The sequence below is a fragment of the Leptonychotes weddellii genome, chromosome 10, assembly GCF_054177405.1.
Source record: "Leptonychotes weddellii isolate Sample4059 chromosome 10, ASM5417740v2, whole genome shotgun sequence".
Taxonomy (NCBI): Eukaryota; Metazoa; Chordata; class Mammalia; order Carnivora; family Phocidae; genus Leptonychotes; species Leptonychotes weddellii.
In genome coordinates, this window is record NC_138378.1 from 54,220,452 (window position 1) to 54,235,572 (window position 15,121).

General features: G+C 36.5%; 1 protein-coding gene across 15 annotated transcripts in view; it reads right to left on the reverse strand.

The window, feature by feature from the left end:
• The window catches only part of THADA (THADA armadillo repeat containing), a 328,075-nt gene that overhangs the window by 239,605 nt on the left and 73,349 nt on the right, over positions 1-15,121 (reverse strand). For 14 of the 15 annotated variants that reach the window (XR_014149251.1, XM_081833473.1, XM_081833472.1 and 11 more), the window contains 3 exons: positions 11,800-11,932; positions 9,034-9,147; positions 3,179-3,301 (listed from right to left, as the gene is read on the reverse strand). Coding sequence is in view for 14 of the 15 variants with exons in the window: in XM_081833473.1 (XP_081689599.1) it covers positions 3,179-3,301; positions 9,034-9,147; positions 11,800-11,932 (370 nt within the window). In the remaining variant the exon portion in view is untranslated. Of the gene's footprint in view, positions 1-3,178; positions 3,302-9,033; positions 9,148-9,627; positions 9,920-11,799; positions 11,933-15,121 lie in introns of those variants that run through there. The other variant, XM_081833480.1, reaches the window with a different exon arrangement.

Below are 15,121 nucleotides of genomic sequence, written 5' to 3' on the forward strand. Positions count from 1 at the left end.
TTTGATTTTTTTAAAGATTTTATTTATTTATTTGAGAGAGAGAGAGAATGAGAGAGAGCACATGAGAGCGGGGAGGGTCAGAGGGAGAAGCAGACTCCCTGCCGAGCAGGGAGCCCGATGCGGGACTCGATCCAGGGACTCCGGGATCATGACCTGAGCCGAAGGCAGTCGCTTAACCAACTGAGCCACCCAGGCGCCCTCACTTTTCTTTTTATGCTTTTCTTTATTTTCAAAATTTCTGCAGTATACGTGTTACTGTTTTAAAAGGTCTCAAAAAGATTTTTTTAAAAGATGAGGCCACTCATTTTTGATACTTTCAGTTTTGCTAAAATGTTGGAAAAGTCACCAGGTTTCATTCTCTGAAAGCATTTCTTTGTTCATCTTGAATTTATGACTTAAAGAAAATGATATTTCTGGCAATCAGTTTTATGATCTCTAGTTTTCCGGATGGTCAAGCCACATTCCTACCTCTATGACTCTACCAAAGGTATACAGGTATTGCTCTGCTTCCTGTAAATGCAGAGGGTAAACACTGTGTCCTCGGGAGTAGTTAGGCAATGCTCCTACAGGATTTTAGACATTTGTCTTTCTTACAGGAAGATGCACAATTTTCCAGGCAGAAGTTGGCAACCTTGAGGATTCCTCTTTACATTGGGAGTCTGTGCCTTTAGCTATACTACCATATACTGACCCTCAATTAGAGGCTTCTCATAGAGTTATAAAATGGTTTGTGCAGACCACTGACTGGAACGCCTGCCTTTCTAGCAAACTCTCCATTCTGCAGGCAATGTATTAAGTCTAGCTTCTTTCCTCCTCTCCCTTTGCCAGTCTTTTATTTTTTTTTTTTAAACCACATGTCAGGGCGCCTGGATGGCTCAGTTGGTTAAGCGACTGCCTTCGGCTCAGGTCATGATCCCAGAGTCCTGGGATCGAGTCCCACATCGGGCTCCCGGCTCAGCGGGGAGCCTGCTTCTCCCTCTGACCCTCTCCTCGCTCATGCTGCTTCTCTCTCGCTCGCTCTCTAATAAATAAATAAATAAAATCTTAATAAATAAATAAATAATTAAAATAAAATAAACCACATGTCAAGCACTCACAAGCCACAGGTTAGTCTCCTTTATTCTGGAAGGAAAACAATAAAATCAAGGTGCTTCTCCCAAGAATCATGAAAGGTGACCTTCTTAAATCCAACAAGTACTATCCTGGGCACTATCCACTATCTTTAGTGTTCTGAGTCCAAAAGTTTCTGGACAGTGATCATATTGCCAAAAAAAAAAGGTGACTCAATATTTAACCTCCTCCATTTTAATACTTTGGGTTTTTTAACTTGGTTTTTTATCTTTTTTTTTTTGAAGATTTTTTTTATTTATTTTAGAGAGTGGGTGAGACAGAGCACAAGTGGGGACAGGTGGCGGGGGAGAGGCAGAGGGAGAAGCAGACTCCCCACTGAGCAGGGAGCCTGATGTGGGACTCGATCCCAGGACCCTAGGATCATGACCTGAGCCAAAGGCAGATGCTTAACCAACTGAGCCACCCAGGCACCTCTGTTTTTGTTTTTGTTTTTAACCTCGTGACAGTGTATTTACAGCACTTACCCGACACTCTGATACCCAGAGCCCACAGCATCCAAAAGAAAGACATATTAAAATACTAAGAGTTGGGGGCGCCTGGGTGGCTCAGTCGTTAGGCGTCTGCCTTCGGCTCGGGTCATGATCCCAGGGTCCTGGGATCGAGCCCCGCGTCGGGCTCCCTGCTCAGCGGGAAGCCTGTTTCTCCCTCTCCCTCTCCCCCTGCTTGTGGTCCTGCTCTCGCTGTGTCTCTCTCTGTCAAATAAATAAATAAAACCTTTAAAAAAAAAATACTAAGAGTTGTCCTGCTTCTAGCTCAACATCATTGACCAGCAGGGAAATGCAAATCAAAGCCAGAATGAGATACTACTTCACACTCATTAGGATGGCTATTATCATCAAAAAACAAAACAAAAAAAAAAAGAAGAGAAAATAAGTGTTGGCAAGGATGTAAGGAAAATGGAACTCCTGTGCATTGCTGATAAAAGTATAAAATGGCACTGCCACTGCGGAATACAGTTTGGCCGTTTCTCAAGATGTTAAACATAGAATTACCATATGATATACACAAAAGAATTGAAATCAGAAACTCAGTAACTGTCTAACAATGTTCGTTACAGCATTATTCACAGTAGCCAAAAAGAAACAATCTAAATGCCTATCAACAGATGAATGGGTAAACAGAATGTCAAACATAAGCACAATGGAGTATCATTCAGCCTTAAAAAGGAATGGAATTATGACACACACTATCTTGAAAACACTATGTTAAATAATCAGATACAAAAAGCCTAACATCCTATGATTTCACTTATGAGGTACCTACAATAGGCAAATTCATAGAGTCTGGAAAGTAGAACAGAGGTTACCATGGGCAGAGGGAAGAGAGAGAGTGACTGCTTAGAAGAAGGAGGAGTGACTGCTTAACAGATACAGAGCTCATGTTTAGAATGATGAAAAAGCTCTGAAAACGGATAGCGGGGATGACCACACAACACTGCAAATGTACTTCATGCCCCTGAACTATACATTTTCAAATGGTTAAAATGGTAAATTTTAAAAAAGAAATAAATGACAAATGACTTTAATTTATATATAACAAATAATAATAACAATGTAGTATGGGTTGATAATGCACATAAAAGTAAAATGTGTAATAAAAGCGCAAAGATTGGGGCGCCTGGGTGGCTCAGTCGTTAAACGTCTGCCTTTGGCTGGGGTCCTGGGATTAAGTCCCAGGCTCCCTGCTCAGTGGGGAGTCTGCTTCTCCCTCTACCCCTCTCGCCTGCTTGTGATCTCTCTCTCTCTCTCTCTCAGATAAATAAATAAAATCTTAAAAAAAAAAAAAGCACAAAGATTGGGAGGAGCGAAATGGAAGTATATATTGTTAGGTTCTTATAAAGTCTTATACTTCAACTGAAGAGATACAATACCACTTGAGGGTTGACTGTGATGCTAAAGATATATGCTAAAACCTCTAAAGCAATCACTTAAATAAGAAAACAAAGAGGTATGGCTAAAAAGCCAACAAAAAAAGATAAAAAGTAGTTTATTAAAACCTACTCAGATGTATAATTAAGTCAATGAATAAAAATGGCAAAAGCACTTACTGCCCAGACTGGTGATGTAAAGCCTAGAATTGCAGCTTTAGCTCCGTCAGCAACATACGGAATAATATTTTCTCCCAGACGTGTATCTCTGAACAAGGCTCTAAGGATATTTAAAGCATGAACCTAGAATAAAAATCTGAAAATTAGTTGTGGGTTGAAGACCATGGTAATTCTAAATCTATACAGATCTTGTAGTTAATCTCAAAATAAATAAAAAAAAAATTACTGAATTACAAGAATAGACAATCCACAAATGAAAGAGCAGATTTTAATAAAATAACTATTATCTGATAAATCAATTTAATTTAAAGTAAGATTTGAACAATGCAATAAAAAAAGCTTGATCCAATGGACATAAGCGGAATCCTGCACCTAACAAGTAGAGACAACGTGTTCTTTTCGAGTACACATGAAACATTTATTTTTAAAAATGATTTCAAACCTAGCCACAAATAAAATCTCAACAAATACCAAATAATTAAAATCTTACAGACTATGCTCTGATTACAGTGGAATTAAGTTAGAAACTGATTTCTTTAAATATGTTTAAAACTGATACTTTTTAAAAACACTGGTCAAAGAAAAATTTTTTTAATATTTAGAGCTGAATAACAACCAAGATGCTACACACCAACATTTGTGAGATGCACTGTAAGTAGAACTTAAAAGAAATGCATGCCTTACATGCTTCTATTAAAAAAAAAGACTAAAAAGATATGCTAAGTGTCCAATTAAGAGGACAGAGAAAGAACAATAAATTCAAAACAGAGAAAGAAAATTTAAAAGAGCAGAAAATTTTAAAAAAGCAATGATATAAACAAGACCATTAACAAAACCCAGGGTTGATACTTTGAAATAGAAACAAACCTCTGACTAACCAAGAAAAGAGAGAAGAAAATAAGCAGTATCATGAGTATGACATTACTACTGATACATCAGAGAATAAAGCAAAAATACTACTATGAACAATACTACCCTAATCAATTTGAAAAATTAAGTAAAAATGAACAATTTCCCAGGAAATAGAATTTATCAAAACAAATTCAAAGAGAAATTAAAAAGCTAGATAGATGTTAGCATTACATAAAGGAAATCAATAGATAAAAATCCTACCCAGAGACCAAAAACAAAAAAAAACAAGCCCAACCTAATAACTACAACAATTACCAAAAAAATAGACGCACATGATTTTATGTATGAATGCTACCAAATATTCGAAGAATAGATAATCCCAATTTACATAAACTATTTAGAGAAGAGAAGACTTCCAAATTTATTTTATCAGTCTAGCATAGCCTGGCTATAAATATAAGGTAAAGACAACTACTTTGGGAAAATGGTAAAATCTACTAAAGCCTAATATACAACATACCCAATAACCACTCCTAGGTATTTACTGAAAAGAAATGTACATATATGTTCACCATTAGGCATGTACCAGAACGTTTGTAAAAGTACTATTCTTAATAACCCAAATTAAAAAACTACCCTAATGTTCATCAACAGAAGAATGAAGAAGTTATATAATATTATATAGCAATGAAAATGAATAAATCACAATTTGGATGGATACCATAAACATAACATTGGTCAAAATAAACCATATCAAAAGAGTATATAATGTATGGTTTCATTTATTTAAAATTTTTTAAAAAACAGGTAAAACTAAAACTAAGGTGTTAAAGTTAGGCTAGTGGTTACCCTTAGGGAAAAGGTACTGATGAGAAGGAAGCATGAGGAGGCTTTCAGATACTAAAATGTTCTTTCTCTTGCTACACACAAGTGTGTTCACCTCGTGAAACTTTACTGTGGTGCACACATGATTTATATATGTCTTTGCAGTGTTATAATTCAATAAAAATTTTACATAAAAAATAAGGACAAGGTACAGCATGAAAAAGGAAAACCACAGGCCAATCTCACTTATGAATCCAGGGAAAATATGTAAAAAATGTTTTTAAAAAACTTTTACATGAATCTAGCAATGTGTAAAAAAATTTCAACATGTCAAAGTTGTGGCTTTGGTCTGTATGCAAAGATGGTACTGTATGAAAAATCAATATAGTCATATTTGCAAATTCTAAAAAGAAACATCTCAAAAGACACTTGAAAGCATTCAATAAAATTTGATTTCCTCAATGAGATATAAGATAGATTCAAACCTACAGCAAATATCAGAAACAACACAAGACCACCTGCTATCTCCATTTCTATACAAACCATACTACAAGTTCCAGCCAGCAGAATAAGAAAAATGTTCTATGAGGGCGCCTGGGTGGCTCAGTTGGTTAAGCGACTGCCTTCGGCTCAGGTCATGATCCTGGAGTCCCTGGATCCAGTCCCGCATCGGGCTCCCTGCTCAGCGGGGGGTCTGCTTCTCCCTCTGACCCTCCCCCCTCTCATGTACTCTCTCTCATTCTCACTCTCTCAAATGAATAAATAAATTAAAAAAAAAAAAAAGAAAAGAAAAATGTTCTATGAATAAGAATTAGAAAGGTAGGGGCGCCTGGGTGGCTCAGTTGGTTGAGCGTCTGCCTTCGGCTCGGGTCACGATCCCAGGGTCCTGGGATCGAGCCCCGCATCAGGCTCCTGGCTCAGCCGGGAGTCTGCTTCTCCCTCTCCCTCTGCCTCTCCCACTGCTCATGCCCTCTCTCTCTCTGTATCTCTGTGTCTCAAATGAATAAATAAAATCTTTAGAAAAAAAAAAAAGAATTAGAAAGGTAAAACATATTTAGCATTATTCACTGAGGATATGATTATCCATAAAGAAAATCCAAAAGATTCACATGTAAGTCATTACTTGTAGTACAGCAATTGTTGACTTGACTTCTTTTTTTATATTGAATCTTCCAGTCCATGAGCATGGCTTTTTTCTCCATTCATTCAGATCTTCTTGTATGTCTTTCATTATTTTTAAAAATAATTTTCTATAAAAGTCCTATAGATCTTTTGTGAAATTTATTTCTACATATTTTATAGTTTTTCTAGTGGTTGTAAATGGTATTTTAAAGATTATACTGTATGTTGCTGGTGTGTATAAATGCAATTAATTTTTTTGGTTATTGTTGCGCTTACATTCAGCGCAAAGTCATTTTTCCCAAACAAATCAATAAATTTAAATTCCAACCAAAATTCAAAAAGGAGTTTTGTTGAACTTAACAAGCTGATTCTATAACTTACATGGAAATGCAATGAATAAATATAGCCAAGATAATTCCAAAGGAAAAAAAGGGAGATTCACCCTACCAGATACCAAAACTTATTAAAAAGATAGTAATTAAAACAGTGACTTTGGCTCAGGGATAGACTAACAGACCAATAAAATAGAGCACACAAACAGATACGCATATCAAAAAAAAAGTACATGAAAGATAGAAGGGTGTTATAAATCAAGGGGAAAGGATATCCTATATCAAAAATGCTTGTATATTCATTATCCAAATGGAAAATAATATTTTTGTCTTATTTTACACACAAATTACAGGTGGTGTAAAGACAGAAATGTGAGAAGTAAAACTCTAAAACTTTACAAAGAAAATAAAAAATATCGTTCTGACCTTGGAGTATTTTAAACAAGATCCAAATGCACAAACCATAAAAAAAAGCTGACATACTCCACTTGATTAAAATTTAAAACTTCCATGCAAAAAGCAAAGTGAAAGGAGAAACTACAGATTGGGAGAAGGTATGTGTAACTCAAATAACCAAAAAGGAATACTGTTATCAGGAAAATCATGTTTTTAAAGATTTTTAAAATTTATTTATTTGAGAGACAGAGCAGGAGCGGGGTGTGGGGGTGCAGAGGGAGATGGAGAAGCAGATGCCCCCCTGAGCAGTGAGCCCAATTCAGGGCTTGATCTTAGGACCCTGAAATCATGACCTGAGCCGAAGGCAGATGCTCAACCGACTGAGCCACCCAGGTGCCCCAGGAAAATCATTTTAAAACAGCAAAAACCCCAACTCCCACAAGACAAAGACAACCAAGTTAAAGGCAGCTAAAAAGTCTTTAAATGGGGCAATTCACAGAAGTAATCCAGAAGACTAAAAATGAAACATGAAAAAATGTTAAAGCTAGCCAGGTATCAGAGAAATGTGAAATAAAACTGGGAAGTGCCATTTCACACAAAGCAGAAAGGCAGAAACCATGTACAATGAAACACCATTCAGAAATTACAATGAACTTGGGGCACCTGGGTGGCTCAGTCAAATGTCTGACTTTTGGTTTTGGCTCAGGTCATGATCTGTGGTCGTGGGATCGAGCGCCGCAACAGGCTCCATGCTCAGCACAGAGTCGGCCTCAGATTCTCTCTCCCTTTCCCTCTCCTTCCCCCATGTCCCTCTCCCTGCTCACACTCTCTAAAATAAATAAATTCATAAATAGATAGATAAACAGATAAATAAATAAATCTTAAAAAAAAACTTAAGCTCACTCACCTTGAAAATAATGTTTATTGTAAACACCCAAACTATAAAAAGATGTATGGATAATACTATTTATGTTTAAAAAAAAAAAGTCATAAAAGAATGAAAAACGTGCACAGAAAAACTTGGATTAGTGATTATAGCTGAGGGGGAAAAAAGGGGCACAGGATGCCAAAGAGCCCACAGTGCATATAATTCTATCAGCAATGTTTTACTTCTTCAGGTTGGAATTGGTTTCACAGATGTTCATCGTTCACTGTACATTTTTATATGCTGAATCACAGATACCTAATAAAAATAATAAGAAATATACCACAAAAGGGGAGAAGGAAAACAAATTATCAACTAATGCCTAGAAGACTGGTCAGAGACAAAATTTTAAGTTTTACCAATTTAATAAAAATGATCACTAAAATGCCATGAATGATCTTGAAGCAGAGTAGGACAATAATTACCCAACACCCTAAAATCAAACTCCATTATTTTTAGATGTTCTCATAAAAAATAGCACTTTAAGTAAAAGTCTAGGAAAATGAAACCAAATTATATTTTTCACATTTTGCTGGAATAAAATCTAAAACCGATCATTTCTGAAAGGTGATTAGTGACACTTTAAAAGTTTGAGATAAATAAGGAAACTTCACATATTATAGTCACAAGCCAGAAAGTGCTAATATGCTAATAAACCCCATCCTTTCTCACTAGTCACACTCTGGCCCATGGGCTCCCCTTTGACACCTCCCACGGGCTCTGAAATAAAATCATGTACGTTTGTATGGTACTTGATTGACGCGTCAGCTCTTCTGTTCCCTGACCTAGCCTGGGAGTCCTACAGTTGGGCAGGAAAGTCTTACTATAAAGCATTTATTGAGAAAGCCTAGACAAGATGTTCTTGAAGGTATTTACTATTATGGAGTGGAGTGGAGCTACGAGGATTACTTACCCCAACTTCTCACTCATACACACACACACACACACACACTCACACGCACTTAACCCAGGTGCAGCAGTGACTAAAAGAGACTAAATATTAGCTAAAATTAAAAAATGAATATACCAAAAGTTAGACACTTCATTTTAGGGAAAGATCAGCTACTGAATTACAAAATGTGTATCAACTCAAAGAAGCACACATGAAATTTTAAAGTGATTGCACATTCATTTAAAAAATTTTAGATGCAAGAGCAGTATTATAAAATATCTAAATTGGATGTTTTCACAAGAGTTTAAAAATAGTTCATTTTGGTTAATATATATCAACTAAAGCAATGATTTATTTTATGGACAGGAAAGGCCAACAAAACAAAACAAACAAAATATCCAGATCAAGCTTCAAATACCTGCCCTATTTTCAAGAATTCCGTATCTTTTTGGTACAGCAAAGATTTAAAATCACTGCCTTCCTAGCAGGCTTTGTATATTTCCATTATTACCTTGGAGACTGTGCTCCGTGAGTCATCTGTAGGCCCAGCCAATGTGATTAACTCTTTCATTGTTATTTTCAACAAATCCATTTTGCCTTTCTTAGGTTCAGATGCCAATAGCGCCTACAGAAAAACAAGGCAAAAATCAATGGGGCTCTGATTTTACATATACCTATTTGCTACTTCCCAGAATCAATCCCAAAATGCAAAATCCCCCTATAAAAACATGTGGTATCAAGTAAGTTAATTAAGCCATGTGGCCCTGGGCAAGTAGCTTAACCTCGCCATCCCTGGGATTCTTCATCTGAAAAATTTGGTGATGGTGATATCATGGAACCTCCAGTCATTTCCAGGTTTGCTTGTCAACTATAGAATTCTAAGAGGTTGAGAGATGGCTCTTGTTGACAACTCTTTTGGGACCATAACTAGGTGGCAGGTCTCAGATACAGTAAGCAAGTCAGTTTTTATAACAAATTTACCAACAAGAAAATTCTCTCTACTTAAAAAACAAAAAACCTGTGGATTAAATTTCTAGCAAGGATTTGGAAACTCCCTAGAGATTGATCAGTTATTTAATTCTTTACTAAAGAGTCTCTCCCTGGAGGACTATCAAATTGTAGCACTGGAAACTCCACGGAGCAAAAGAAAATACTACAAACTCCAGCCTATATTTGGGTTTTCAAGAGCTGCTCATTTACTTGGTGTCTAACATTTTGCTAATACACAGTAAACATAAAAATAGGATATCAAACTACCTGAGGCAATAAAAAGGAATGAAGTACTGATACGTGCTACAACATGGATGGATTTTGAAACATGCTAAGTGAAAGAAGCCAGACACGAAGGCTGCACATTATATGATTCCATTTATATGAAATGTCCAGAATAGGCAAATCTATAGAAACAGAAAATAGATTAGTGGTTGTGTAGAACTAGGAGTAGCAGGGATTATTTCATTTGTACATAGCTACTAGCTCCCAAGAATGCAAGTTTCAAGCTACTCAGTTCTTCGGAAGCTTTTATAATCCATAAAAGAGGAACACCCAAAATAGGTAAGTTTAAAAGAAAAATTTACCATAGTGTATTTATGCTCAAAAAACATATATACTATTTTTCTAATGACCACTCAAAAAAATTTCATATCTGTCTGCACAAAAGGTAAGTTCATAAACTACTAAGTAGGGCAGTTTTTCTCCCTAGTTAACACTAAGGAAAGGCTTCCATGAGAACATAACTTATTGGTAAGTTATGCTATGAGGAATGGGATATCTCTGAGCAGATTTTTCTAATAATTTAGATTTTACTCAACTAACATAAATAAGAAAGTTATATGCAATTACTGAAATGTCTCCTTGGAACCATGGCTTTTGTTCCGTCAAGAGCTGTGGGCATAGTTATGACACTCTTCCCAAGGATGGGCTAAGAAAGTGCATGTCCTCATTGTTCTGTCACTATGACCAATATTTAGTAATGGATGGGAACCAGAGGTGCAATAAGCACACGGCACAAACCTACAACTAGACCTTGCTATCATGTTAACATTTGTCCTCAGACAGACGAATGAGGCAAAAACACGCTAGGTCAGAATGAATTACAGGCAGGAGATGAACCAAACTGATGTGGAATGGGTCAGATCAGAGAGTTCATTTCTGAAGGTCACCAAAATCCATCCAGCAGAACTACCTCGATGATCTCTGTATCAAATCAACAACCTCTGCAAGTGGTGCCCACTGTCATCACACAATGATGACATTGGAAATTTGGGGAAGGAATGAGAAAGAAGGAAAAAATGCAGGTAGGGGCACTAAAAAAAAGACGTCATTTCACTTATTTTCATTGCTTTTATTATACCACCCCCATTCCTGGACTATATCTTACTGAATATTAAATAAAGACCTTCCAGATCGGGGTCTGATTTAGTATTGTGAGGACTCTGGTTTTTATTCATTGCATTCATGAGGGTGACCGCCTCTTAATTTCAACACTGTGGAAATAAAATATTTTCCTATCAACTAGCAATATCTGGATGTGCTGATATGTGGTGATCTTCAAGGTATAACGTTAAGTGAAAAAAAGCAAGGGAAAAACAGTATGTATAATATGCTTTCTTCTGTATTAAAAAAAACACATACCCATTCAGTCAGGCTGTCTGAGCTTCAAGTCTTAGCTCTGCTCACACAATCTCCGGGGCTTTCGGCAAGTTACTTGACTTTCCTAAGCCTCAGTTTCTACATCTACAATATATGGATGATCACAGGACACATCTCATAGGGCTTGAGGACGGATTAAATAAGATAATATATGTGAAATAACTACTTACAAATGTTAGCTACTATTAGAATAGATTAAAATTATTTTGTGCACAGACATTTTATGGAAAGATTCAAAAGAAACTGTTACTACTGGTTGCTTACAGAGAAGAGTCTTAAGGGTCTTGAAGTAACAGGAAGACTATTTTTTCTAATTCAAAAAGAAAAAGGTAACATGTACACTTCCTAGAAGTGAGCAGTGAATGTGCCACAGTGATGTCTGCCTACTTAATAGGCAGGCGGAAATCTATACCACCCTCTGTTCACATTACAAGACTGACCTCGTGGAGGGTTTATTCCAAGAACAGATCTGTCACGGGTACACACCGTGCACACATACAACAAAGCCACAAATGCTACAGTATGTCCCTTATGCAGTATGCTTACTCACATGTCAAGGGGATTGTCAAAAGACAAATAAAACAAATTATCAAAAGACAAACAGCTATGTCCCACAGATTAGTACCTGTATGTAGAAAGGAATTCCAGCACTGCGCCTTGTAGCACAGAGTTTAGATGAAGGATCACTGCATTTAATTTCCTCTAAAACATTCCATAACCACTGTTCCGGTAGCTTTTGCAGACTCACATTGGGGCACCTAAAAGGCATATATAAAGCAAACATTTGGAATAATCAGGCACCTAAAAGTAAAAGTACAAACTATTGATACTGTTAGAAAAGAATAAATATTCTTATATTTGGAAGGAGGGAAACTAAAAATTGTCTCCCTTTCTACTTTTCACTTATTTTCCTCTTTATTATGGGTCTTAAGATTTGAAGCTATTAAAGATTCCACTTCTTACAAAAGCATATAAAGCATGTGTATTGTCTACAAAATAAGCTTTAATACCATGGCTTACACCCACAGTCAAAATGTTCTGATCTTCCGATGTTAATGAAACTCTTACAGATAATCTATACTGCAAAGCTCAAGACTTCCAAAAAGAGAATATAACTTTAATATAATTTATGTTCTACATTTATAAAGATTATTTATATTCAGAGAAAACACATATTAAGGTATATTTTTTAAGATACATTTTAATAATAATTTTCATGTCTTTCAAAATGTGGCCCACCACAAAATTTTCAACCAGATCCTATGGAGAATTAATAAAGCAAGTTGGCATAAATATTTTGAGGTTATGTGGACACTGCTGTTAGTGAGATTCTGCTCTATTATACTGTTATTCTAGAGTGCTTAAGAACATTTTATTTAAAAAAATTTTTTTAAAGATCTTATTTATTTATTTCAGAGACAGAGAGAGAAAGAGCACACAAGCAGGGGGAGAGGCAGAGGGAGAAGCAGATTCCCCACTGAGCAGGGAGCCCGATGCAAGGCTTGATCCCAGGACCCTGAGATTATGACCTGAGCTGAAGTCAGATGCTTAACTGACTTGAGCCACCCAGGTGCCCCCCAAATTTTTTAACCTTATGCCTTATCCGATTATATAACATTATCTTAAGAAATAGTATATTCAGTGGTAGACAGACAATTATTTTAGGAGGATCGTAATTGGATTTAAAAATACATGAAAATAAAGGGATGAAGTCCAAAGAAAAAAATTTTTTTACATTGAGGAAGATATTCTGTAGAAAGATAACTGATTTTTTTCCCAAAGATTTTATTTATTTATTTGAGAGAGAGATAGCGAGAGAGAGAGCAGGAGCGGGGGGGAGAGGAAGAAGCAGGACCCCAGGATCATGACCTGAGCTGAAGGAAGACGCTTAACCGACTGAGCCACCCAGGTTCCCCAAGATAACTGATTTCTAATTTGCAGTGAGAATTAGACCTCTTAGAAACACATGTGGGATTTTTTTTCTTTATTCTAGTTTGATATCAGATAGGTAACTTCAGTTTCTAATTAAATATTCCAAACAGCAACAAACAATTAGTTGTTTATGTCTTGCATAAAACAAAATATATGTAAATAATACTACTCTAAAGCAGAAGTTTTTAAAAGTTTGACACGGGCCTAAAAATGTACTACAGATTATAGGACACCAAGGAATTATTTATAGGATGTGTCAGGGGCATTATGAACATGGAAGCAATGTCCATATTGTTTAGAGATGCACACTGAAGTGTAGAGGAGTGAAAATTACAAATCAGGAATGTACTTTATAACACTTCAGTAAGCCATAATGAAAAGTACAGATGAAGCAAGAGTGGCAAAACTCTGATAAATGTTGGATCTGAGTGATGGGTAAAGGTGGTTCGTTTCATTATTCTCTCTACTTTTATATACATATATGTTTGAAATTTTTATATGCTTTATATGTCAATATATTATATGTTTAAAATTTACATTTGAAACTCCTCATAATAAAAATAATCCATTCATGTAATGTTTGACATTTTCATAATAAAAGCAATCCTCCCGTACTTTTATAAGAACTGAAGTTACTTCCCATCACTGAATTTATATCTTTTAAAAATTAAGATAGGGGCGCCTTGATGGCTCAGTTGTTAAGCATCTGCCTTTGGCTGGGTCGTGATTTCAAGGTCCTGGGATCAAGCCCCACATCAGGCTCCCTGCTCAGCGGGAAGCCTGCTTCTCCCTCTCGCACTCCCCCTGCTTGTGTTCCCTCTCTCGCTGTGTCTCTCTCTGTCAAATAAATAAATAAAATCTTAAAAAAAAAAATTAAGATAAATGCTTTGAATTTCATGGAATCATTTTCTAGTTTATTATTAACATTGCCAGCTTGGTATAATCCTCCCACAGTTACCCAATCAAAAGCTGAAATCCAAATTTCCCAGAACTGTTAAGTGCTGATGATTACAGTTACAGATTATGGTCTTCCTTTGCTCATTCTTCACAGTCTTTTAAGTATGTCTGGGTTAATGTACTCCACAGTGGGTGAGCAGGGAAAAGAAAAAAAAAAGAAAATCAAAGCAAAAGTCATCTTTTGTGACCTAATCATCCAAAAAAACTGGAGTCACAGAGGTGAATAAAATAAAAACTACTTGATCTAAGATTACATGTAGATTTCATTTACCTACTCTCCTCCAAAGGGAGAGGGACCAAAGGACCATTGGCAATGTAAGACTGGCTTATAGAAAATGCTGGTCTAAGGTCAAGTCTCCTGTAGGGATTCACTATACAGAAAAAGTAAGGAGAAAAAGGAACTGTAAGAGATAAGAGGTATTTTCCTATTTCCTTATTTTCCTTTCAAGTGCACTGAAACACGAGTACAATAAATACTAGCTCAGTAATGCTCCTCAACACTGTCTGTGAGCCTCTCCTGAGCCTCCCTGACCTGGCACACAGAAGTTCTAGCAAAACCAACCAATCTGAAAAGGGCAGGCAGGTCTGAGACAAGAGCAGGCCACCTCACCATGCATCACCTTGCCTGAACTTACAAGGGCTCGTGACTGTTAACAAATCTTGATCTAATTCCTTTTCCATCTTAATGAAATATTCCAGCTTGATTCTAACCTTAAAATTTTTTCCACATTTCTACAGACTCTGTTATAGTAAGGTTGTGCACTTCGCTGGTTCCCATTCTAACACACGCGCCACACACACATACACACACGTGCATACACACTCCCTCCATATTCCCAACTAAGCATTTCTTTATGATCTCCGCACTTACCCCATTCATAAAAATTAGTAAAACTGCCTCCAAATATTATATCTCACAAGGACCTTTCCTTTCTCATAGCCTCTAATGTACTTCAAGGAACTACTAGGCACAAGGTGTACAGGGGGTCAGTATGGTGCCAGGGACAGGGTGGATTCTGGACTGGACTTGGAGGATGTGCAGGCAGAATGGTGGAGGG